The 26,935-nt window shown below is 39.9% G+C and overlaps 1 protein-coding gene across 3 annotated transcripts in view; it reads left to right on the forward strand.

The window, feature by feature from the left end:
- LOC122671604 (ubinuclein-1-like) overlaps positions 1-26,801 on the forward strand; it is a 50,109-nt gene extending 23,308 nt beyond the window's left edge. The window contains exons 6-13 of one of the 3 annotated variants that reach the window (XM_043868932.1): positions 484-583; positions 677-786; positions 938-1,021; positions 8,030-8,155; positions 17,045-17,182; positions 17,278-17,325; positions 17,723-17,824; positions 26,317-26,801. In XM_043868932.1, coding sequence (XP_043724867.1) covers positions 484-583; positions 677-786; positions 938-1,021; positions 8,030-8,155; positions 17,045-17,182; positions 17,278-17,325; positions 17,723-17,824; positions 26,317-26,799 — 1,191 coding nt within the window. In that variant the 3' untranslated portion in view covers positions 26,800-26,801. Of the gene's footprint in view, positions 1-483; positions 584-676; positions 787-934; positions 1,022-8,029; positions 8,156-17,044; positions 17,183-17,277; positions 17,326-17,722; positions 17,825-26,316 lie in introns of all 3 variants that reach the window. The other 2 variants (XM_043868924.1, XM_043868941.1) reach the window with 2 other exon arrangements.
- Positions 26,802-26,935: the final 134 nt, after the last annotated feature.

Raw genomic sequence — 26,935 nt, forward strand, 5'->3', positions numbered from 1 at the left:
TTCTAAGACTGTAGATTGAATTAAGGCTTTGTCTAGCCCTCATAGACTTGTGGAAATAAGCCGTATTAGAGTCCCCAAGGGTTGACCAATTAATTTGGGATTTCTGCTTGAAAATTCTCTCCTGCTTAAGGTCACCTAGCCTACTAGAAAGAGTCCTTTCCTCCTCGGCAAAGCTCAGATTATGAAGGTCATCATGAAGTCTAGATTGAACATCAGAAATGTGGGACCTACAATCATCAACAGCTTGAGAAATGTTTCTGAAGCTATTCTTGTTCCAATATTTGTGTCATCTACTGTTTCTTACTTTGTTTCTTTCTGTTTATCTTTTAGAGAAATATTCTCATTGATTGTACAACTTGCTAGTAATTTTTCATTATGTTATCCATTGTCCACTTGTGTAATTGTTCTCATTTTGGTAATGCCTTTTGTTGTCCGCTGCAAGCTATTTGATTGGTGCTTGTTTGGTATATAATCTTTACACAGAAGACACAATCCATGCATGTGAAGGAAGGTTCTAGTGTTAGGCCAAAAGGCACAATGCTTGAAAGAGCCATTAGGGAGCTAGAAAAGATGGTTGCAGAATGTAAGTTGCAAAAATGCTGACTTCCAATTCTTGATGTCTGCAAATGCTTGCGATTTTTCAATTTAAGTTAATCTTTTCTTTACTTTTGTGCAGCTAGACCACCAGTTGTGGAAGTTCAGGATGCCGATACCTCCTCACAAGCAGTCAAAAGGAGATTGCCTCAAGAAGTGAAACAAAAGCTTGCTAAAGTTGCTAGACTGGCGGTACTGGAAAACTTGACAATTTCTTGCTTCTAGTTCAGGGGAACCCTAGGACTTGATTCTGTGCTTTATTTTATTTTTCTGCTTGTATAATCTTTGTTCATTTAGAAATTTTGAGAAAATTAACCCCATGTTTTCTTGTTTGTTGCAGCAGTCTAGCCAAGGAAGAATATCGGAAGAGTTAGTCAATCGCCTAACGAGTATTCTTGGCCACTTAGTGCAGCGAAAAACAATAAAGGTATTTTTTTTCACTAGAGAAGTTAACTAATGCAGTTCAAGGTTCTACAAAGGAATCTAGAAGAATGAACTACAACCAAGATCACTATAGAAGTAGTAGAATCAGGTTATAGACAGAGCTGATTGAAATAAGAGAAATACAGTATCTCAATATCCAATGACCAGATCTGGTTGAAATTCTGGTCGAGTGTAGAGCTTAACCAGACCTATTGACAGGTTTCTAGAAGCCTTAAGTGATATAGGTTTCAGAAAACCAGAATCACAGTTCAAAACCAGATTTCAGGAGATTTATAATAACTAACAATCAGAATCTCAGATGAAGGTGAAATTCTAGTTTAAGGCTTGGTATAGAATAACTCCTCACAATATGATTCTGATCTGGATTTATGGAAGTATCCAACTCAAAATAGGATTCTTGAAACAGAATTCCAGAACTGAATACCAATGCCAGATTATAATGGACTCAAATCAGTAATCGAAAGTGGATTAATACATCAATAGAGTTCAGCAATATTAATAGGATACCAATCTGATACATGGTACAAAATCTGATTTATAAATAGGATGAAACCGACAATCCAAACCAGAAGTAGGATTCTAATAAAGCAGCAACTAATAGAATTTGAAACCAGGGATCAGAAAGCATGACTTGTGGTTACTGTGTGTATGATCAAACATGAAATCTATTGTGTATTTATGGAGAAAAATTCAGATTCAAACAAATATGGCATAGACATAACAGAGAAAGATTTTTGTTTACTAACCTTATTTTCTATACTGAATAATGAAAAAGAAGAAGGGTAGAACTGTAGAAGGATATGGACCAACCTTCACACCTGGAACTAAGTTGGAATCTCACCAACCAGCTTTAGCATCTTACCAAAGGGTACTGTTGCATACTTGCATCACACAATAACTATTCTGAATCTCGCTTATGAAGGCAAAAAGCCATTCTCTTTCATCAATAAAATTGCATAGCCTACCACATGTATTTAAAGACTTAAGGCTGATTCATTCTGGCCTTAGGAAAATTGAGGGCCTACAGGAATCAATCCTTGACTGAACATGAAAACTAGAAACCTAAAAAACTAGAAAATCTTCTCCAGTCGCAGATTGAATTTAAGACTCCTAGTCTGACTAGGAAAGCTGGAAAAGTGGATAAAACAGACTCTAGACAGGACTGGAACTTATAAGAGGCTTATTCTGGTCTGATTACACCACTAATTACGAAATAAAACAATTAACATAACAGCCTAGAGATGCCACGACCTGGTTCTTCATGTGGACCAGAACCTGAACCGCAGGTTGTTACTTCTGAAAGTACCTCTGATCTGCATCACCTATCAATTGATCTAGAAATCTCGAAAATGGATCAGTTATAGCAGAAGAATGATCAGATCTAGCATTATTATAATAGATCAAAGAAGCTTAGAATTGCATATTAGAATAATAACCAGTGAATATAGATGAAGAATTAAATGGTGCTACTAATTATTAGTGAGGAAATTCAATAGGACGATTGAATTAGATGAGAACTAGAGATCAATAACATCTTTAGAGAATAAGATGAACAGAGAAGAAAAATGAGTGATAAATGTCAAGGCGTCCAGTCGCCTTATGTCACACCCCGGCCCCGTTCATAAGGGCCAAGTGTGACTGGATGTCTCTGACATCCAACCAATCCCCAAGGATCGCAAGTGCAGTACCCTATTTACAACAATTATCACAATACAGAATTTAAACGCAGCGGAAGCAATTTAAATACTAGAGATACAGGCAATAATAAAGAAGACTAGTGATAATGTTTTTATATATAAAAGTGAAGTTTGAGTTACACTGATAGATTCACATAGTAACCCCAAAACAAAAGATACAACATCTATATAAAGCTAAGTATACAAAAGTGTTTTATAAACAAAAGAGTGGGGAGATAGCCTGGTCTGTCAGGCACTTCAGGAGAATGCACAATCGTCACACGAGCACGAGACATCGTGCTCCACAAACAGCGGAGTATTAACTCTATGAACAGTAGGAGAGTCCAGAATGGATGTAGTTCCCACAGGAACAACCGCAATAATAGAAGTAGTATCATTTGAAAAATATAAGGATCCACAGGGGTGAGCTCCATTGAGCTCAGCAAGGGAACCACACAAGCATATGCAGATAGTCCATGATGAATGACCTAAGTTAAGCATGCTCCTAACATGGATACTAGGTCTCATGGGGTATAAGTACTACTGTAGTAGAATAATAACCTCGGTCCCGGAAACACATAACCAGACGTCGGTCACCCGAGTGAAACCATTCTACTACGGTGGAGACCCGGCAGCTCAGGCATTACGCATCTGACGCTAACGAACCCCCAATGACTAACCCTATTGTTTGTTCCCATTCCTGTAATGTTTTTCGGATATGGGACAGTGAATGGCATTCCGGAATCATCCCTTCGGACCTACCACGGGTTATCCAACACCTCTCCCCTGTTGGTAAGGGCCGTAGTACTGGGTTCATGCCAATCCTAACCATATGCATCTCTAATATGATGGCAATATGCATTCATAAGAGTAATACAGTAAGCTGTCCAGTTAGCTGTCCAGTAACATCATCATAAACCAAGTAATTCCAAGAACAAGTAATCTATGCAATGCATATGAGGATGCATCCTAATTCATGCACATCTAATGCAAATAAGATTAAAGCTAACAAACAATATGAATAGAGTATAGATATGATGCATGGTATGGCAGTCATATCAAATCATAAATTAATACCGCAAACACTCCAAAATTAAACTCAAATTGCCTTACTTGAGATAGTTTTTTTTTTTTTTTGGGTGAATGAAAAGAACAAGGGGCCCCCAAAGGGGGAATACAAAAGCCTACGGCTAAACAAGGCTTCAGCTAGAGGCAGCTAAAGCAGAGAAAGAAACATTAGGGACACCCCAGGAGACAACAATAAGCCTGTTCCTTGGGGAGTCAGTACAAAAGGAAGGAGGGGCTGACAATAGTTTGGAGGAGATTTCAAAGGAAATGGAATCCCAAATTTGTTGATAGGAACGAGAATTGGGGGTCCATTTCCTGATATTACGCTCCATCCAAATATGGTTGAGGGTAGCACAAAAAGCCATCTTCCCTACAGTGTCATAGATAGAGGAGCCTCCAAAAGTCATATCAACCCAGATCCATTCTCTAGAGAAGGGGAGAATTCTTCTTGGGGCAGGCCAGCACTTTGACAGAATACCTTTTCAGATGGCTCTAGAGGTAGGGCACTCAAAGAACAGGTGAGCTGAGTCTTCAATGTTGCTCCAACAAAGACAGCAAGCATTTGAAACTTGGATGTGACGCCTGCAGAGGAAAGCTTGAGTAGGAAGACAATTGGTGAAGACTCTCCATGCAGTGAAGCAATGGCAAGGAATGTGTTGCTTGAACCAGAGGAGGTTCCTCCAAGCAGCCGTCGATCCTTTGAATCGGATAAGGTTCCAAGCTGCCTTGGAAGAGAATTTCATCGATCCGTCTGCTGTCCAAGAGACACAGTCACCCCTAGAAGGCAGCCTTCTTTGGATGGTCTGAAGATCATTCCAAAGTAGAGAGAGAGGCAGGGATGAAGTAGGGGGGCCCAGTCATCCTGATGGAGAATGTCCGCAACAAGAGCCATCCTATGTAGACCTGAAGCATAGATCATCCTTGGGGTGACAAGATGTAATAATATTCCCTTAGGGTGCCAGTGATCCAACCAAAGGGAAGTGGAGAGACCATCCCCAATGTGGGAGTGGATGGAGTGGAGAACAATGTGGCGGGACTTAAGGATCTTGCGCCAAACCCAAGAAGCATCAGTAGAAGCAGAAGCAGTCCAAGTGGAGTCTTGCCGGAGAAGACCCGAATAAACCCAATCAACCCAAATGCCCTTCTGTTTTGAAGCTATCTTCCAGATCAGCTTGATAATACCAGCCTTGTTGACTTCTTTGATTCTTCTTATGCCCAGACCACCCTCCTTGTTTGGGAGGCACACAGAAGCCCAAGTAATGGGGTGGAGGAACCTGGAGGACTCAGCTCCCTTCCAAAGAAAAGAGGCTAGTAAAGATTCCAAGGACTTAATGGTAGCTTGCGGGAGCCCATAAATACCAGACCAGTAGATATAAGAGGCCTCTAAGACAGATCTAATAAGGACCTGCCTGCCTGCATAAGATAGGAGCTTGCCTTTCCACAGCTGGAGTCTTTTCCTCATGAGGTCCAACATGGGGGTGCAATGATGAGCAGAGAGCCTAGCCGGAATCAAAGGAAGCCCTAGGTACTTGACAGGCAGGTGCCCCTCTTGGAAACTTGACTTCACTTGAAAGTCCACTTTATGAAGCTCTGAGAGACCAGCAAAGAAGATAAGGGACTTGGAGGGGTTGATGCGGAGGCCTGATAGCTCATAAAACTGCTGCAGGCAAAGTAAGATGCTCTCAAGGGAGGCGATGGAGGTCTTTGAAAAAATCGTCAAGTCATCAGCAAAAGCAAGGTGGGTAAGCTTTAGAGCTTTGCACTTAGGCATAGGACAAATGAGCTGCTGATTGGTACAGATCTGAATTTTCCTTGAGAGGACTTCCAGGGCCAAGGTGAACAGGTAAGGGGAAAGAGGGCATCCTTGGCGAATCCCCATAGAAGCTCCAAAATAACCCGCAGGGCTGCCATTGATTAAGACCGAGAACTTTGGGGAGGAGATTCAACAGCTGATCCAGTGAACAAAAGGGATAGGGAATCCCATCTTGAGCATGACTTGGGTTATATAGTCCCATCTTAGGGAATCAAAAGCCTTGTGAATGTCGATCTCCAAAATAGTTGATAAGCCTAGCCAGATAGAATCCCAAAAACCCAAGTTATCCACACCAAAATAGAGTCTAACAATCCTAGATAGACAACAAAATATCATAGATTAGTTAGGGTAGAAGTCTAGGTCAAACCTCTAGGAAAACAGTCCAACAAACACAGCAGAGGGGTAGCCGGATGCAGGCTGCCAGAGTGGCTGGACCTCCGCCTTGGAGCCTGCAACTCCATCCGGCTGCCAAGTCAGAATTGGGGTTTTTACTCCAGTGGCCTGGATCCTCAGATGCATGGGTCCAGTTACATAATTTAGGGTCTAATTAAGGTGGGTTAGTAGTATTGGGTTAATTAAACCCAAAACCACATTCCAATTTAGGGATTTAACCCATTGTTTATCCAATATACTAGGTCTTGGTTTGAATTGGGTTTTATACCCAAGAAAGAGGAAGTTAGAAGAGAGATTAGGGCTGAATAACAGTATAGGGACTGATTCCTACCTGAAATAGGAAGGTGAACCCAATAGCAGCTCCAATTTCCCAAGATTGATGTGTGTTCTTCAAGCTCCAAGTTCTAACTCCAAGCCTTAACCCCTAAGTCCTCTTCTTCTCCTTCCTTTCTTCCTCTAGCTGAATCGGTTTTGGTCTCTTTTAGATGTAGGAAATGAAATGAAACTAAAGCTAAGTGTTGTATTTATTCTAAATTCTAACTAAGGCTTGTTTGCCTAGTTCTAATTAGAATTAGTTTTGGAAATTTATTTCCCTAATCTGATTTAATAGAATTTAATTACATAACGGCCTATATCTAAGTCATGCAGGCTATGTCATATACTCATATGACACGTACAGGGAACCAGCTGAGGTAGACTATGGGAAGCTGAATTCCTCACTGGGATGTGGGTCCCACAAGGGTAAATTACCATTCTGCCCCTAATACATAAATTAAACAAATAAACTATATATAAACATATAGGAACAGTATAATACTTACAACTCAGTCTATGAAATGGAGAGTTTCTGCATATGTGCATCCAAGCATGTCTGACACATGTAGCTCAGATGCAGGCAGCTTGCAGAATCCTCAGAGTCAAGAATGGCTTGCTGTGATGACTCCCCGGAATCCTCCATAGGTGAGTCAGAGAATTGATCTGCATCTTCTACTGATGCAGCCCACAGCATCGAGGCAACCATCGACACTGAACTAGAACCTGAAATCACACAAGTTCCGAAGTTCAAATTTATAGTGGATTTCACACCTTGCGTCCAGGTCCCGTCCAACGCCTTGGGTCGTCTAAACGCCGTGACAACTATTGATTAGCCAATGAGGAAATATCACACCTGATAAGAGTTAATCAGAAGAAGAAGGAAGGAAATTAGACCTGGAATACTAGTCCCATATGTACAGATTAATGGCTCAAAAAACTCCTGAAAAACACTCATATTCTTTACTCAAAACATGCTTAATTGATTTTTTTTTTTGGGGGGGGGGGCATATATATATAACCTTAGAAATTCATGACTAGACTAATTAAATGATTCTTAATCACTCTCCCACATTGAATAAGGTGAATAGGCTCAAAACAAAACTCTATTTAGCTAATAATTTTTTTAATCTAATTCTAATTCTCTAATTTAACTAATAATCTCGTGTGCGGACCTCAACCCCCTTTATAGGATTATAATTTAGACCTTTTACAATAAAATCCATAAAAATACATGATCAACGTATATTATAATTATCCAAAACTCGGTTCAGTCCATTGGACTTCTGCCAGCACCTTTTGGGCCTCCCATGCTTGCTCCTAGCCCTCCATAGTGGATCATATTGATCCAACTAGTCCAATCCAACTGCATCATTAACCTATTGCTCATCTTGTCTACTGCTTCCATCTCCTCCTCCCCTGCTTCTGGAATCTAATGCTTAGAAATAACCTCTTTAAAATAGTTTAGACGAGGCTTGGATGATGATGGTAAATGCTCATGCTTTAATGCGTATTAATGGAAATTTTTAGTCTTTTTCTGCATGAATGCATTATACAATTATTGCCTCGGTATCAGGATTTGTTTATTGGGAAAAAATGGAAAGTAGAAGGCCTTTGGCTTTGATTCTAAGCAAAACCTTTAATTATTGTGTCTGGATTTAAACACGTCTGTTCTGTTTTCTATAATTTGGAGGAGGATTAACATTGCTCTATTGTGTCTTTGCAACAGAGAAACTTGAAAGAGATGGTTGAATTGGGGTTGTCCGCAAAACAAGAAAAGGACGGTAGGTTCCAGCAAATAAAGAAAGAGGTCATAGAAATGGTTAAAATGCGGGTTCCTTCTCTGAAGCCCAAGGTAAGCTTTACATCAATGACCATCCTTCTATTTTCAAGCGAGGTGTATGATGGTGCATTATGGTTGAAAAATTATGGTTAGCTGGTGTTCTTAAAGTGATCTGAACATTGAACTGTAGGAGTCAACGGTACATGGTTCAATTTTTCGGCTAGCTGGATGAACAGTCAAAACCCTGATGTCACTCTAACATCAGAAACTAGTCGATAGAATTTATGTTAGATTTATACGGATGATCTTAACTAATTAGATTTATTTCTGTCATCTTATATATTGTGCACATGGTCTTCTGTTTTTTTTTTCTTCTAAAAACAACACTTAAAGTCATAAAAAAAAATGAATAAAGATTTGGAAAATGAGGAAGATATATAAGAAATAGAAAGCTAGGAGGGAAACATCTAGATTAGATTATCTTGGATCACTACAAACCATAGATTGGTAAGATTGAGTTGAGAGTAATTGGAATCTTTAAGAGATTGATTGAATTGAACAGTTTGAGTATGTTTTGTGGACAAGTGATGGTGATGCAGTCCAGGGATCCAAAAAACCCGGTTTGAATCACTTATGGGCCCACTCAAACAAGTAAAATCCAAATACAAGGAAGTGGTGGCAGTTCTGTAAATAAACTGAAGCTTTCAAAAGAGGGTGGCAATCTTGTAAGTAAACAAAATCTTAATGCAACATGGTGGTTAAGTAGGATAAGGGATAGAAAGCTAATTAGTAATCAAAGGCTAGGGATAAACCTTGGTATTCGGGAGATCAAAGTAATAGGAACGGAGTGGGCATAATAATGGATAAAGATCTAAAGAAGGATGTAGTGGAGCTCAAAAGAATGGGATAGAGGATTATATCCATCAAACTGGTGTTGGAGAAAGAGATTGTCAATATCGTTTGAGCTTATGCTCCCCAAATTGAATTGGATGAAAGTAGTAAACATCAATTTTGGGAACTCATGGATGATTTAATGTAGAGCTTTGGACAAGATGAATTGATTACTATTGGAGCTGACCTGAATGGACATGTTGGGAGAGATTGTAGAGGTTATGAAGGTGTCCATGGCGGTTTCAGGGTTGGGGAGAGGGTCGACAAAGGGACCTCAATCCTAGACTTTGCGGTAGCCTATGATCTTCCCATTATGAACACTTTCTTTGAAAAAAGAGTGGAGCACTTAGTCACCTATAAAAGTGAGAATTATCGCAGCCAAATAGATTTCTTCCTAACTAGAAGGACAGATAGATTGATGTGTAAGGACTATAAGGTTATCCCTGGGGAGTGCTTCACCACCCAACATAGACTGGTTGTCTTAGATTTGTGCCTTAGTGCACAGAAGTGTAGAAGGAGGGAACCTTTGCACCCTAAGATAAGGTGGTGGAAACTAAAAGGGGTGTCCCTTAAGTCATTCACTGATAATGTAGTAAAACAAGGAAAATGGGATTTTGAGGGAGACACCAATGTGATGTGGAACGAGATGATGACTTGTATTAAAAGGGTGGCCAAAGATGTGCTAGGGGAAGCAAAGGGTAATCGTCGGGCCCCTAGGGAAACGTGGTGGTGGAACGATGAGGTTGAAGCAACCATTAAGACCAATAAAGATTGTTTTAAGACATGGCATAGGACTAAAGAGACGAAGGATAAAAAGAGAGATTTTGAGGGTAGAAACGAAGCTAGGAGGATTGTGGAATAGTCAGGACGAAGAAATATGAGGATCTCTATGTCAGCCTTAGCACAAAAGAAGGGGAAAAAGCTATTTATAAGATAGCTAAGATGAGAGAAAGGAAGAGTAGAGATTTAGATCAGGTGAGGTGTATTAAGGGCGAGGATGGAAGAGTGCTGGTTAGGGATGAGGACATTGTGAAGAGATGGGACGAGTATATCTGTAACCTACTTAATGGGGATGGGCCGAGTAGTATTGACCCAGATGAGTACTCTTTTCAACATGGTACCACACATCATAGTTATGTAAGAAAAGTTAGTGTGGCGGAAGTTAAAGAAGCATCAAGAAAGATGAAAGCTGGCAAGACTTCAAGCCCATATGAGATTCCAATAGAAGTATGGAAAACCCTAGGTGGCTGTGGGGTTTATTGGCTAACCATGTTGTTTAACAGGATTATGAACACAAGGAGGATGCCAGATGAATAGAGGAGAAGCATTGTAGTCTCAATTTACAAAAATAAAGGTGATATCCATAGCTGCAATAACTATAGAAGCATAAAGTTGATGAGTCACACTATGAAACTTTGGGAGAAGGTTATTGAAGCCCGTTTGAGAAGAGAGACTCATATCTCGGTGAACCAGGCTTCATGCCAGGTAGATCCGCAATAGAAGCTATTTACTTATTGAGGAGGCTCATGGATCTCCATATGGTCTTCATTAACCTTGAAAAAGCCTATGACCGAGTCCCTAGAGATTTAATCCAGCATTACTCTGGTGAAGAGAGGAGTGACGAGTAAATATGTGCATGTAATTAAAGACATGTATGTGGGCGTGGTAACTAGTGTAAGATCAGTGGGAGGGTAGGGCAAGGAATTCCCAATTACGATTGGGTTACATTAGGGATCCGCCTGAAGCCCTTATTTGTTTGCGCGAAGGAAAAAAAACTTGGGTTTCGACCTGGCTGAAACCGAGTTTTGGTCGAAACAGGTTGAAACCAGGGATTTGTTTCCATTGATGGGGAAACCATGGTTTCGACCACCAAAACAGATTTTTTAGGTCTATTTTTTGCAGGTAACCTAATTTTGATATTTTAAACACAATCCATTAATTATTTTCACCAAAACATCACTCAAAATGGTACTTATGGTTATTGACCCAAGTTTACTAATGTATGCGCTGATACAGACTCTAAAGTGGTAGTATAAATACTTAGTTCACATAATTTTAAAGTACATGAACTCTGAATAATATATATCCAAATAAAACATTAAGCTGCCCCTCTTCAATTTCATGCGGAGTTTCTTGGTTGGTCTAATCCATGAGCAGCGTACCACTGAAGATTGCGAAGCCGTTTCTCCGAATGCAAAACATACTTATCCCATGACATGTTATGGGACCAATTGGTCTCATTGTCCATTATTGCCCAATGATAAGCCCCATCATCAACTTGTCCAAGATATCCCAATCTAGGGAATGGCTCACCAAGAGTGTAAGAATGCGGAGCCAAGATTGTGGAGAAATTGCAGAAAAAATGCAAAAATCCACCTAAAAAATGGACTCAAGGGTCGAAACCACCAACTCCCGCTAAGCTTCTGTCGAGTTTTGAAGAGAAATGAGGTATTTCGGTCGTAACCTTGGATTTTATATCCTTGGTTCCTTCTGTTTCGACCAGGCCGAAACAGTCGATACATGGTCGAGTTCATGGATTTTTTAAATTCCTTCCCCAACTTGTCTCGGAACCTGGTGAAACCGAGTTGTCTCAGCGGTTTTGACGGGTTTCGGTCGAGTTTTGCTTCCATGATTTACGCTCATCATGGACGAATTAACTAAGAGCATCCAGACAAAAGAAGGGATTAACGCTAAGTTAGAGCTATGGAGATCAACCTTGGAAACAAGAAGCCTTAAGATTAGTAGAACGAAGATGGAGTATATGATGTGTAATTTTAGTCGCACTATGGTGGATACTGATATGGTGCGAATTGAGAAAAGATAGATACCGCAAAGTGACTATTTTATATATCCGGGGTCTATCATAAATAAAGAAGGTGACATAGAGGATGCCGTTTCACAGAGAATTAAAGTGGGATGGATTAAGTGGAGAGGTGTGTCCGGAGTGTTGTGTGACCGACGTATTCCTTTAAAGCTTAAAGGAAAATTTTATAGGACTGTTGTTCGACCCCGGCCATCATGTATGGAGCAGAATGTTGGGCAGTTAAGAAGTGTCATATTGATAAGCTTTGTGTAGCAAAGATGAGGATGTTAAGATGGATGTGTGGAAAAACAAGGAAAGATAAAGTATGGAATGAACATATTAGATCGGACTTGGGAGTAGCCCCGGTCAATGACAAACTACGAGAGTCGTTTAAGGTGGTATGGTCATATTCAACGGAGGCCTAGTGACGCCCCAGTAAGGAGGAGTGATATGATTCCGATTGAAGGAGCTAAAAGAACTAGGGGCAAACCTTAAATGACCATATGAGAAGTGGTGAGAAAGGACATGGATAGGCTAGGGTTTGTTACAAGTATGACCTTGGACAGAGCCTATTGGAGGTCAAGGATCCATGTCGCAGACCCCGTTTAGCTGAGATTCTCCTGACGAGCTGGGCTATCCCTCTTTCCTCTAACTATCTTTCATCTTCACCGTCCATTTTTCTATTTGTTGCTCATCTTTCATATGTCCTTTCCCTTTTTCATCCCTCTTTTCCCATATTTGCTTTCTATTTTTTTTAATATTTTTTTTGGGTGTCAAAACTCTGTTTTCCATACTTTGTTTTATTTGGATCCATGTAACCGACCCATTAAGTTGGGATAAAGCTGAGTTTGTTGTTGTTGGAATGATGGATACTGAATTAAGATAGAAGAGGAGGGGTATGGAAGAAAGGAACTACGGTGACATTTAAAATAGGGTCACCATGTCTCCTTCAACCTCTCGACCAACAAGCAAAGCAGAAGAGCAGACCTGATTCTACGGGAGAGAACTCACTCAAGAAAGCATGGTTTAACCTGCAATTCCAAGGTAAGATCCGTAGTCCACAAAACTATCAACCCAGCTAATCCAATAATCAAATCTAAAACCCAACAATGGTTGAGAAAATTCTGTAACCAGGTCTGGCGGTAACACACAGACCAGACTTGGATCCAAACTTTAATCTCATGGCACAGATGAAACTCAAGGGCAGGAACTTAAGGTTCAGGTCACCCTAGGGTGGTGAATTACTGCCCAAAATATTAGGGAGAAACCCAAGGTTCAGGTCACCCTAGGGTGGTGAATGACAGGCCAAAATATTACGGAGAAAAGATGAGGGATGTAGGAGACTAGATCCAAATCGTTGGTGGCCGTGAATACTGCTTGAACAGAACAGGGTAACTCAGTTGAAGTGAGTGAACAGAAAGCAATAAGAAGAAACAGAGAAAGGGAGAAGAATGGAGAAGGGTAATATTAAAGAAGGAAAGGAAGACGAATACAATTAGAAGAACTTACCCGGATATGATATGACAGAATCGAGCAAGAGAAAAGATAGAGAGAAACAAACCGACAGCCAACAAGCTATCCACAGGTCATGCAGGCTCACTCAAACCAAATTCGATTTCATTCTATTCACTACATAGTAAAGAGTTGATAACCATATATAAAAAGCAAAGACCCCCGTAAAATAGAAATTAGTCTCCACTAGGAAACTAACTCAAGGAAAAAGCAACCAAGACACTTGAAACAAATAGGAAATTAATAACTCCTTTGTATCATCGGCACTGACAAATTGCCGATGATTAACCGGGTCATAACATTTATACCCTTTCTGAGTTTTTTTACCGCCTTGGGAGACAATTTGTCTATTTGTGAGTGTAAAATATGGGACAACCAAAAAACTTGTGCAGCAACAAAGACAAGGTAGATTTTGGAAATACAATCGAAAATGGTGAACAATAATTACCTAGAGGAACAGAAGAGGGCATTCAGTTTATCAAATAACATGCAGTGAGAATGAAATCACACCAAAAATGTTTGGGAACATGCATATGTATTATGACTTATGAGAGACCTAGCAATCTCCAATAAGTGTTTGTTTTTCCGTTCAGCAGCCCCTTTTGTTGAGGAGTATATGAACATCTCATTTGATGAATCATACCATGAGAGGAACAAAAAGAATAAATTTCACGCCGAGTGTATTCAAGTGCATGATCGGAATGAAAAACTTCATGGAAACATCAAATGGGGTATATATTTCATTATAAAAATCTTTAAAAATAGTTACCAACTCTGAATGATCTTTAAGCAAATACACCCAAGTTAAACAGGGTGATCGTCCACAAAAGTGACAAAATAGGAAAAACCTAACTTATTTACGATACGACAAGGACCTTATATATCAGAATAAACTAAGAAAAATAAAGACAGACTTCCAGACAAGCTACGAGTGGGAAAGGATGACCGATGATGCTTCCCGGATTCACGGGCTTCACACTCAAGTCAAGACACTGATTTGTAGCTAGGTCCATATGCTGAAGTTTGGATAAAGAGAGGTGCCCCAACAAAAAATGCCATTGAAGAGGAGAGAGCGCACCAGTTGTGGCAGCAGGAGCAGTAGAGGGACTAGTGCAATTCAGAAGTTTGGAACAATTGATGGCGAAGATTTTGATGATACACGCCGGTATAGGAGATTAGTTGAGAAGCTTATTTATATAACTATTACTAGACCTGACATTTCCTTTGTTGTGGGTGTTATTAGTCAATTTATGCAATCACCAAAGAAAATTCATTGGGAGGTAGCTTGTCGTATCTTAAGGCACCTAAAGGGGGCTTCAGGGAAGGAGCTCATTTATCGCCCACATTAGAATGTTGATTTAGTATGGTTTTCCGGTGCTAACTAGGTTGGTATTGATGGTGATAGGATTTCTACCACAGGTTACGGCACGTTTATTGGTGGCAATCTTGTCTCATGGCACAGTGAGAAGCAAACAACTGTTGCTAGATCCAGTGCTGAGGCCGAGTATAGAGCTATGCCTCATACTGCTGCTGAGTTGATGTGGTTGAAGTCACTTTTTCAAGAGTTGGATTTTCCAATTACTCAACCTATGAAGATGTTTTGTGATAATCAAGTTGCTATCTACTTTGCTAGCAACCCGGTGTTTCACGAAAATACCAAACATATTGAGGTTGAGTGCCTTCTTGTGAGAGATGCTGTTATGAATAAGCTGATTGTTACCCCATTCGTTTCATTTGTGGACCAGTTGACTGATCTGTTTACCAAGTCTCTTTTTGGCCCTACTTTCCGGAAGTGTTGTTCCAAGCTCGGCATGGGAGGTTTATATTCTCCAGCTTGAGGGGGAGGTTAAGTTGTGGTCCTATAGGTGTCGTGGACCCCTATTGGACCCATTCTTGTTGGCGGTAGTGGAGTTACACAATAGTCACGATAGGGGAAGTTTCCCTATTGTGATACAGTTTTAGTTTTGGTTTTGATTAGTAGTTGCTCTTGGTTAGGTAGTTTCCTTTATGGTTTAGCTTTCCTTATTTGGTTGTAACTAAAATTGCTTGCTGTTTGCCATATTATACATAAAGCTTGAAGTACCGGTGATAGAACACACACTGAATCTATTGCTGGTTCAGTTCTCTCATTTTTTGTCTTTTTGTTTCTCTTCTTCTTTATTCTCTGATTAGTTGTTAGCCTATACAGTGTTACAAAAATCTCGACTTTTCCGAGCATCTGATCCATCTGATTTGGTTTCCAATGGTTTTATAAACTTGGGCCTTGTTCTTATAGTTATTTACATCATAAACATTTTAAAGATGGTCATATTCACCAGCAATAACTCAAATATCTACCTTACCTGAAGTCCTGAACTACTTAGGGTTGATTACAAGAAACATGTTCTGCCATTTCACTCCATTAAAGACCTATCTGCTGCTTTATGCACTTACTGTTTGCTCTCCTCTTTGAATTCATATGTGGCCTTCCCCTCCAATGTCTAAAACGTCAATGGTGAACCTTGTTACTCCTTGGTGCATTTGTTAGTTTCATTGCACATTGCTAATCCGTTTCATTTGATTTTCCTTCATCTGTTCCCCATCTATGTCTGTAGTTTTACCTAAAATGCAATAGTTTCTGATCATATCCTTCCTATTCTTGCGACTATCTATTTGACAAGAGTCAACTTGTTTTAGGGGGAAGAGGTTTTCTACACAGGCATCATAGAGAGATACCTCTATATGGGTTCCCTTGAACAACTTTTTATCTGCCAAGTAATCAATCAATTGGGTCCCAAACTGACATCAGCCTCTATTAATATGGTAAATTTCAGCCCAAAAGCATTATGTCACATGACAGAATCTGCAAGTCAATTTTAGTAGACATTTCAAAGTTTGAGGACAGATCTGATATATGATGGGCCGTATGGTTGAGTGTAGCTGTGAGATTTGACAGATCTCCAGTCCACGTGGTCCCTATCTATCCAAAAGTCTGATGGCTTAGTCGGCCTTCCCCAGTTTTAATGGTAGCAAAAGACGGGAAAAGTTCAACACATGGTGTGCCATATTGTTGAGATGGCACACAAAATTTTACATGTCAGTAACCCAAGGGGTGTCCTAGATATTTTATAGTGGGCTTTGCTAACACAGTCCTCCACATAGCAAAATAACGGTGCTCTTGTAGTGATACCTCTCTGTGGTGCCTGTCTAGAAAACTTTATCTTTTTCTTATTGAGAAGAACCTTTATGAGGAAAACAATAATCCAGAGATTGGGTTACTATACCATACATGGTTACACAGTACAACTGTAACTAAAATAGGGCTATGTAAATTCCTGTACTCAATCTTGTACCTTATTGAAAATGTTTAAAATTAAACTACGAAGGGGTGAGGATTGTATCAACACCTGTACCACTAGTTTTATTTGTATGCTGTTTTTTATGGGCCAACATTCAGCTCCATAATTTATTACCTGTCTTATCACCTTTGAAGTTTCTGCTCTCTATGCACCCAGCCCAAATTCTATGGGTAACATTGTCTTTGGACAAGCATTAGTCATTTACCCCACCTTAGAAGTGAGCATTCCTTCACTAAACATTATTTTTATTAAAACTGTACTCCATTAGAGTTTTTTTCCCATAATTTGCAATCAATCATTTAAAAAAAAATGATATTTTATTTTCTGGTGATGTTTTTTTTAGCATTTCCATGAAAACAGTTAATGGTTTTATTGCCTCCAAATATATGTGAAATATGCTGGATAATGTTTCCGCAGACATCGGAGCAGCGAGATGGAGCGACCGATGATTTTCAAGAAGTACATGGTTCTGAAGACAAGGGGGTCAAAGGAAAATATAACATGGATGATGCGATGGAGGACAAGATTTGCGATCTTTATGATCTGTTTGTTGAGGTACTGAGGGAATTCTGGTTTTTCCAACTTTTATCATACTGAACCTTGATCTTGTTAATAACTTTCCTCAGTATCCTATTCTTTGATGGTTTCAGGGGATGGATGAAGATAAGGGTCCACAAGTCAGAAAGCTTTATGTGGAGGTACTTTACAGTCCTCTGTTTCTTATTTATATCACAATGATGTGATTGTTTCATAGTGTTTTAGATTCATTCTGCACTGCTAAATGTTTATGACGTTAGGATTGAATGTGTGCAGTTGTTTTATATTTAGATAATTCTGGATTTTTTTATTTCATTGAGTTAACTCAGGCTCTTTCAATGTTGTGGAGTTACTACAGCTCTGTTACAACATGCCTTATATGGAAATTGACCTTCCTATGTATGTAGTTGTTTGTTTCCTATTAGGGAGGGATTGATGGGTTTTCCCCTCCAACTTGTTAATATGGTCCTAACTTGTTGCGAACTGTCAGTTACTTTGGTCACCCATTTCATGGGAAAATTCTCCTGCATGAATTTGACCAGGCCATCTGCTTTTCAGCTTGCAGAATTGTGGCCAAATGGATGCATGGACAACCATGGGGTTAAAAATGCTATTTGTAGGTCAAAGGAGCGGAAGAGGGCACTGTATAACCGGCATAAGGTCTCTCTCTCTCTCTCTCTCTCCCCCCACATATGTCATGTGTGTGGATATTCTTAGTGCTTTTCACATATATATATATATATTGTGATAAGTTAATGTTTTTTGTATTTTCAAACATCTATATGCATTTTATTCTTTTAGTCAGAGACATGTGTTGGCAAGGCTGTATTATACATGATTCTTGTATAGTTACATTTATCTTCATTTAATTTGATTAGTTTATGTTGAAATCCTTGAATAATGGCTTGCGAACAATGTGCCCACAGCCTCTTTATTTATAATCAGAGATCATTACAATAAAGGAAATAAAATCCTAGTCAAATCACATGTGCAACATGTGCACAATGAACCTGGACACTTTAATGTATCCGGGTCCGGGTCACGAATCAACGGGTAATCCGTGAACATTCAACATTCCCCCTCAAGTTGGTGCATACATGTCAAACATGCCCAACTTGCTAACAATAGAACAAAATAATTTACTACCAATTCCCTTGGTGAGAATATCAGCCACTTGATCACTAGACTGAACAAACGGAACACAGATGACTCCTTGCTCCAGCTTTTCCTTGATAAAGTGCCGATCAATCTCAACATGTTTGGTGCGATCATGTTGGACTAGATTATGGGCAATGCTGATTGCGGACTTGCTGTCGCAATAGAGTCTCATTGGAAGGTCAACTGACAATCCAAGATCTTGGAGAAGTCCTTTGAGCCAAAGAAGTTCGCAAATGCCTTGTGCCATGGCTGTAAACTTAGCTTCAGCACTGGACTGAGCAACCACTGCCTGCTTCTTGCTTCTCCAAGTAGTCAAATTTCCTCCAACATAGGTGCAATATCTAGAGGTGAACCTTCTATCATCAGGGCTGCCTGCCCAATCCGCATCAGTATAAGCTTTTCCCCGGAGATGACTATGTGAAGAATATAGGACTCCTTTACCAGGAGAGGACTTTAGGTACCTTAGGATTCGGTATGCTGCCTCCAAGTGAGAAGAGTGAGGATCATGCATACACTGGCTGGCTACACTTACTGCAAATGCAATATCTGGTCGGGTATGAGACAAGTATATCAATCTCCCAACCAACCTCTGATAACTGCCCTTATCAATAGGGTCACCATCCTTACTCTTCAAGTGTGTGTTAGGTTCCAGAGGTGTATCGGCAGGTTTACACCCAAGCATCCCAATGTCCTTCAATAAATCGAGAGTATGCTTTCTCTGAGACAGAGATATACCTTTAGCAGAGTAGGCAACCTCTATTCCCAAGAAATACCGTAACTTGCCCAGGTCCTTGACCTCAAACTCAGTACCCAAATAGGTCTTCAACCGCTGAATTTCTTGTTTATTACTTCCGGTGATCACTATATCATCTACATAGACAATCAAAATAGTGATATGCTGTCCCACCCTTTTAACAAATAGCGTGTGGTCAGCATTGCTTTGCTGATATCCATTAGCAACCATAGCTCTATTGAAATGACCGAACCAGTCCCGAGGAGACTGTTTTAAGCCATACGAGGCTTTCTTCAATTTGTACACCTTTCTCTAAGTGTTTGGTGAGGCAAAACCCGGAGGTATCTCCATGTAGACATCTTCTTCCGACTCTCCATGTAAGAAGGCATTTTTCACATCAAGTTGTTGAAGATCCCAACCTTGATTCACAACACAGGAAATGATGACTCTCACTGTATTCATCTTGGCCACAGGAGCAAAGGTTTCTTGATAGTCGATTCCTTGGGTTTGAGTGAACCCTTTAGCAACCAACTTTGCTTTATACCTTTCAATTGAACCATCAGATTTATGCTTCACAACAAATACCCATTTACAGCCAACGGGTCTCTTTCCTGATGGAGGAATTACTAAATCCCAGGTCTGATTTTTCTCTAACGCACGCATTTCTTCATGCATCGCATCCTTCCATTTTTGCTATGCTATTGCTTCCTACCAATTGTTAGGAATGATAATAGAGGATAATGAAGACACAAAGGCATGGAAAGAAGGAGTAAGGGAGTTCTAAGATACAAAATTAGAAATTGGATGTTGAGTACAACTCCGCTTTGGCTTTGGAACAGCAATAGGTAAATCCAGACTGGGATCATAAGGAGGCTTACCAGGAGGATGAGTGGGAGAACTCGGAACAGATGCTGATTGAGTAGGTAGTGTGGTACTGGTCTCTTTGTACAATGGTCCATGAGGAGGAAAAAACGTCCCCTGAGAATAATTCTTCAAATCTTTCTCCCCCTGAACTGGTTGTTGCTCAATCTGTCCCATTTCTTGTTCTTGACTTGTAAACCCATCCTCCAATTCCACAGAAGAATCCTCTATAACAGGTACATGAACATCCAGAGGAACAGTCAGTGGGACCTCTGAATCTGCACTTATGATCTCCCCCTGCAGAGGTTCTAGTGATGAAAGGTAGGCCTCGGATTCACGAAACACAACATCCATGGTAACAAATATTTTTCTGGTTGAAGGATGGTAGCATTTGTAGCCCTTCTAAGTAGCCGAGTAGCCAAGAAAAATGCACCGAAGTCCCTTTGGATCAAACTTGCCATGAACATGGTGGTTTCGGGCAAACACCACACAACAAAAGTTGAGGAGCCCAATAAAACATCCAACGGGCAGCGTCCTCCTAAGATTCTTGAGGGAAGCCGATTAATAAGCTAAGTGGCTGTGAGGACCGCATCACCCCAGAAACGAGGGGGAATAGCCATATCAAACATCAGAGATCGAGCCATCTCAAGTAAATGCCTGCTCTTGCATTCAGCGACCCCATTCTGAGCAGGTGTATCCACACAAGAAGTCTAATGGATAATCCCATGAGTTTCCAAGTATGACCGAAAGGCACCATCCATGTATTCTTTGCCATTGTCAGACCGAAGAATTCTTACCTTGGCATCGAACTGGGTCTGAACCATCTTATGAAATAGGGTAAAACAGTGGAAACCATCATTCTTATTGTGCATCAAGTAGACCCAAGTGGTCCGACTACAACAATCAATGAAGGTGACAAACCACCGAAAGCCAGAAGTAGAAACACACCGGGTAGGGCCCCAAACGTCAGAATGAATCAGACTAAAAGGTGATAAACTTCTACTATCAGAAATAGGATAAACCGTCCGAGTTTGCTTGGCTAAAATGCAAGCATCACAAGAAAGATTAAATTTATTACATCGTTTAAGCAAACTGGGAAAAAGATCAGATAAAACCCCTACAGGGGGATGGCCCAAATGTTTATGCCAATTATTCAACTCCAAAATTGCTGAATCAGATTCAGTAGAGGAAGACTGAGATGTCAAGGCTGCCGGCGCACCATCAAGTACATAAAGACCACCAACCACCTTACCACATGCAATCATACGACCCGTCTCCAAGTCCTGAAACAAGTAATGGTTGGGAAAAAAAGTCACTTTGCAATTTAAATATCTGGTTATACTACTAATTTAAAGTAAATTAGTAGAGAATTTTGGAACATGCAAGACAGAGGAAGGACAAAGAGAAGATGTGAACTGTACAGATCCCTTTCCCGAGATAGAAGAAAGAGATCCGTCAGCAACACGGACTTTAGTATGACCAGATAAAGGAGAATACTTGAAAAAAAGAGATGAAGAACCTTTCATATGGTCGGTTGCTCCAGAGTCAATCACCCAAGAATCGGGAATGACAGAGGAGCAGTTCCCACCAAATGAAATACGTGGAGAAAGAGTGGTAGGAGTAGTAGAAGGCACAGAAACAACAGAGGCAGCCATGAAGAGGATGTAGATGCCGAAGAAGATGTGTCCAAACGAGTCACCATATCCCTGAGATGATTGAGGTCAGGCATAACTTGAGAAAGAGACTGCGCAGGTTGTTCTTCAGTGGATGCCTGATTTGCACTTGTACCAGTAGACCAATTGGAACCACTCCTTCCTCGCCCCCGAGTATCTGCAGGGCGACCATGTAGCTTCCAAAAATGATCCTTTGTGTGCCACTCCTTTCCACAATGATCACATTTAATAGGAGGACGATCCCCAGATGGCCGATCACTAGGAACATAACGGGAAGTATTGCCATGGGCAGAAGACTGTGAACCAGAAATAAGAGCCGATCGTTCCTGAGGGACAGGATTAACCATGGCTATACGTCGGTTGTCCTCGGTAGAAAGAATTGCATATGCCTGCTCAAGAGTAGGTAGAGGATCACGATTCAGAATATTAGACTGGATCGGATCAAATTCAATCCGGCCAAAAAATCAAAAACACGAAGACCGTCTTCCCATTTTCTGTAAGCCGTTGCATCAACAACAGTAGTTGCAGTAAAGGTGCCCAAAAAATCCAACTGTTGCCACAGAGTACACATGGAATTATAATATTGTGAAAGGGACAACTCTAACTGCTTGGTAGAGTGAATCTTTTGACGAAGTACATAGGACTGAGCGGCATTCCCAACTTGAGAATACGTGTCCTTGGCTGTTTTCCATATCTTGGCCGCCGAATCGAGAAGAAGACAACGTCTGGCAATCTCTTGCTCCATGGAATTCACCAAATAGGACATAACCAGAAAATTAAAATTCTCCCACCGATCTTGGGCAGAACCAGTTTTAGGAGGCCTGACAGAGGTTCCAGTGATGTAGCTAGAGAGACCACGGGAACCGATTGCAAACAAGCATGAACGAGACTACAGGAGGAAAAATTTTAGGGGAAAAAAGAGCCCTTGGTGGGAGACAACTCACCACCAAGGGAGGATCTAAAAAGATCGCAAGGAGGCGGGAAGTCCTCTCGCGAGAAAAAAAGGAGAGAGAGACGCGGGAGGGAGGCGGTGGTGTGAAAAAAGGTGGGAAAAGGCTGCCGGAGGGCTGGCGGTGGTGGTGCTGCTAGGGTGACTTCACGATGGAGAGAAGAGAAAAAAAACAAAAAAAGGAAAGAAATTTTAGATCCCATATTCTCGGATTGGCTTTGATGCCATGTTGAAATCCTTGAATAATGGCTTGTGAACAATGTGCCCACAGCCTCTTTATTTATAATCAGAGATCATTACAATAAAGGAAATAAAATTCTAGTCAAATCACATGTGCAACATGTGCATAATGAATCTGGACACTTTAATGTATCTGGGTCCGGGTCACGGATCAGCGGGTAATCCGTGAACATTCAACAGTGTATAATGATATGGACTCTTAAGTCATACCATGAAAGATAATATGAATAACTAAGCCTCTAAGCAGATCTAATTTCTCCTGTTTAGAAATTACCTCATTTATTTTGAACCGATAAGTGTAGCCAAATTATTTTGGAAGTCTGTATAATGTGCGAGGGGTTAATTTATGTTTTTAAGACCTTCATTGGTTGCATATGTACACTCAGAATCAAACATCTAGCTCTGCTGAAGACATCAAATGAAGGGTCCTGTCTGCCAGATGCATGTGATATGATTATATGAATGAGCACCGCGTGTGTCATGTTGCAGATTTTATATTTTTGGAACCAAAAATGATTCATCTGATGTTCAGTACAAACGAGGCACAAAAATAATTGACTTGAGCTTCTGGTTGTTGAGCTTTGACTGGATGAGAATGGCAGGTGGATTTTTACTTAGTGGAAAATTAATAAAAAAGAGAAATCGTAGCAACCACCAAGTTCCTAGGGTGTACATTGCATACTTGGTTGTAGAATCCTCAGAAAGCAAATGGAAAATGGGCTTTTGCCTTTTTGTATAATTTACTTAAACAACTGACCTCTTCCTGGTAGGATCTGCTAGAATTGGTTTTGATTGTGCTTAGAGTGCAGTAACCTTCAATTTGTTCCTCTAATTGGACAAAAGGAAATGAAGAGGAGCAAGAGATATGCTGACAGTTTTGCACTCTTAGTGAGACGGTCTTTGCAGAGAATGCATGACATAGAATATTCATCATGTTGATGTCTGAATGAGTCGGGTTCATTCTATCTACAACATCAGAATATCTTAATATGCAGTTTACGTCTGCCAATATATGACTATATATGAAATCTCTGTTGGTGGAAGCTTTTGTCAACTTTTTTGCAATAGTTACACCCTTTCAAATATAGGGCCATGTGATATAGCATTATAAATCCGGGAAAGAGAATTCCATTTTATACAACAGTAACAACTCAGCCTTATCCCAACTAAATGGGGTCGGCTACATGGATCCTTGCCCTCCAATCAGTTCTATTTGATGTCATACTTGATACAAGGCCTAAGCTATACATGTCTTTCCTCACCACTTCTCTTAAGGTCATTTTAGGTCTGCCCCTGGCTCTTTTAGTTCCTTCAATCTAAATCAAATTACTCCTTCGTATTGGAACATCCAAAGGCCTATCCGTTGAACATGGCCATTGCTACCTCAAACGACTTTCTCGTAGCTTTTCGTGTATCTAAGCTACTCCCAAATCAACTCTAATATGATCATTCCTTAATTATCCTTCCTAGTTTTGCCACTCATCCATGTCAACATCCTCATCTCCGCTGCACTGAGTTTATCTATATGATGGTTCTTAATTGCCCAACATTCTACACCATACATCATAGCTGATTGTATGTCTATCCTATAAAATTTTCCTTTTAAGTTTTAAAGCAATACGCCGATCACACAACACTCCGGACGCATCTCTCCACTTCATCTAACGTATTTTAATTCTCATTGAAACATCATCCTCTATGTCACCTTCTTTATTTATGATTGAGCTCAGATACCTAACATAATCACTTTGTGGAATCGCTTTCTCATCAATTTTCACCACATCCATCCTAATTTAACCAAAATTACACAACATATACTTTGTCTTCGTTCTACTTATCTTAAATCCTTTTGATTCCCTGGTTGATCTCCATAACTCCAACTTGGCATTAATCCCTACTTTTGTCTTATCCACCAAAACAATATCATCAACAAAAAACATACACCAAAGGACCTCATCTTGAATGCCTTTGATTAAATTATTCCTGATAAGCACAAACAAATAAGGGCTAAAAGCTGATCCTTGGTGTAAACCAATTGTAATTGGGAATTCACTACATTGGCCCCCCACAGTTCTTACAGTTGCCACCGCACCATCATACACATCTTTAATTATGTTCACATATTTACTTGAAACACTTCAAAGAGAATCCATGACAGATAAAATACAAATAACTAGGATGATCATCTTGTAGTGCATTCTTGAGAACTAAGGCAACATTTTTCTTTTGAGGACCCCTAACATTGTTGTTATGCAGGATAACATTGTTGTTATTCGGGGTATGTCCTCTAGGCGCTCTAGAACTAATAAATGTCCTTGAGTAAATTTCTTATAATAAATGGAATTCCTAACCGGATCATCTCAAATCACATCTTTGTGCTTTTTTCCTCTCTATCAAAGAAAAAGAGTTGTAAGTCTTGGAGACTTTCTAAAGTAGCATACTTTGACGAAATCAACCACCCACTCACCTAAAATCTAAAATAACTCTTGTTAAATTTCCTTGGTTATGAATCTTCTTGCAATATGGCTTTTCCAAGAACTTGAAACACAGAATATTTTTATGGGGCAATTACTATCACTACCCTACACTTAGCCTATATTTACTAAAACTACCTTACCTTAAACTTCTTTACTGAAACTACCTTGCTTTTAAATTTTTACATCTCCTTCTACCCTTATGTTTTTAAATACCCAGATTACTCTTCCTTTTCACCTGGTAACCTACTAATCTATTTAACTTACCATTCTTCTTCTATTTTTTACTATTTTTGTCATTAAAATAGTAAAAAATGAAAGCACCCGCGCGCTTCTTCTCTCCCTGTTTTTGCTCCTTTCGTTTTTTTTTTAAAAAAAAAAATTTCTTCAATTTTTCTATTAAATTAATTTTTATTCAACATTTCATCCTTGTCTGTACCGTGCTACTGATACGGTATCAGCACGGTATCGGTATCGGTATTGGTGACTAGCAAAACCGGTACATATCGCCCGATATGGGCTATACGATACCAATACTTAAAACCATGATCTGTTCGAAGAAGAACGATGAGGATGAAATGTTGAATAAAAAATTAATTAAATAGAAAAATTGAAGAAAAAACAAAAAAATAAACGAATGGAGTAAAAAACGGGAGAGAAGAAGCGGGTGGGTGCTTTGATTTTTTATTATTTTAATGACAAAAATAGTAAAAAATAGAAGAAGAATGGTAGGTTAAATAGATTAGCAGGTTACTAGGTGAAAAGGAAGGCCAATCTGGGTGTTTAAAAACATGAAGGTAGAAGGAGATGTAAAAGTTTAAAAGCAGGGTGGTTTCAGTAAAGAAGTTTAAGGTAGGGTAGTTTTAGTAAATATAGGCTAAGTGTAGGATAGTGATTGTAATTGCCCCTATTTTTATTTTCTTTGGAGACTATCCAAGTTCAACACACGCACACGCACACACACACTTAAGTTTCATAGATGTAGTTTGGATTGGTTCTTTTTTTTTTTGTTTTCTGGGAGAGAGAAATTACATAGGTTGACATTGAATTTTGTTGATGCTCAGGTTCAGGGGAAGATCAAGAAGAAGAAACTATCTGTCCCAAAAACAGAAGAGATCATCCGTGGTGAAGCTAGTTCAGTTGCTCAGCCACGAATTGTGCAAGAAAGGCTGGGTTCTGATTCAAGTGGCCATGGTTTGATGTCACCTAACCGGATGATTTCCAGTATGGCAACATCTGGCCAGCATCTTGCCACATCTGTAAGAATGCCCACTTCATCTACCAATGGTCTCAGCATGGATAGGCCAAAACAAGAGAAGGTAAAGGGTACCACCTTCATGGATGACATGAGGAGAGCAGATGGTGCATTGGTGAAGAAAAAAATAAAGAGGAAGCCTGAATCGGAGTTGGGGGAAGTACATTTACACCCAGAAAAATTTTCACAAGTAAGAAAAGAAAAACACAAGTACCCAAAAATTGGTGCAAATCAGCCCCATAAATCAACCCTTCAAACAGCCAGTATTCCGAGCTGTGACCAACCCAGCTGATGTTAAATAAGCTCAAATCAGCAGTTCACCCTTAAATTTTCAGTCATGAAAACCCTTAAATTTTCAGTCATGAAAAGCCCTGATTGGCTTTTGCGAATTTTGGGGGCTGCCACAAAGTAGAACATAATATCAATTA

The sequence above is a fragment of the Telopea speciosissima genome, chromosome 1, assembly GCF_018873765.1.
Source record: "Telopea speciosissima isolate NSW1024214 ecotype Mountain lineage chromosome 1, Tspe_v1, whole genome shotgun sequence".
Classification (NCBI taxonomy): domain Eukaryota; kingdom Viridiplantae; phylum Streptophyta; class Magnoliopsida; order Proteales; family Proteaceae; genus Telopea; species Telopea speciosissima.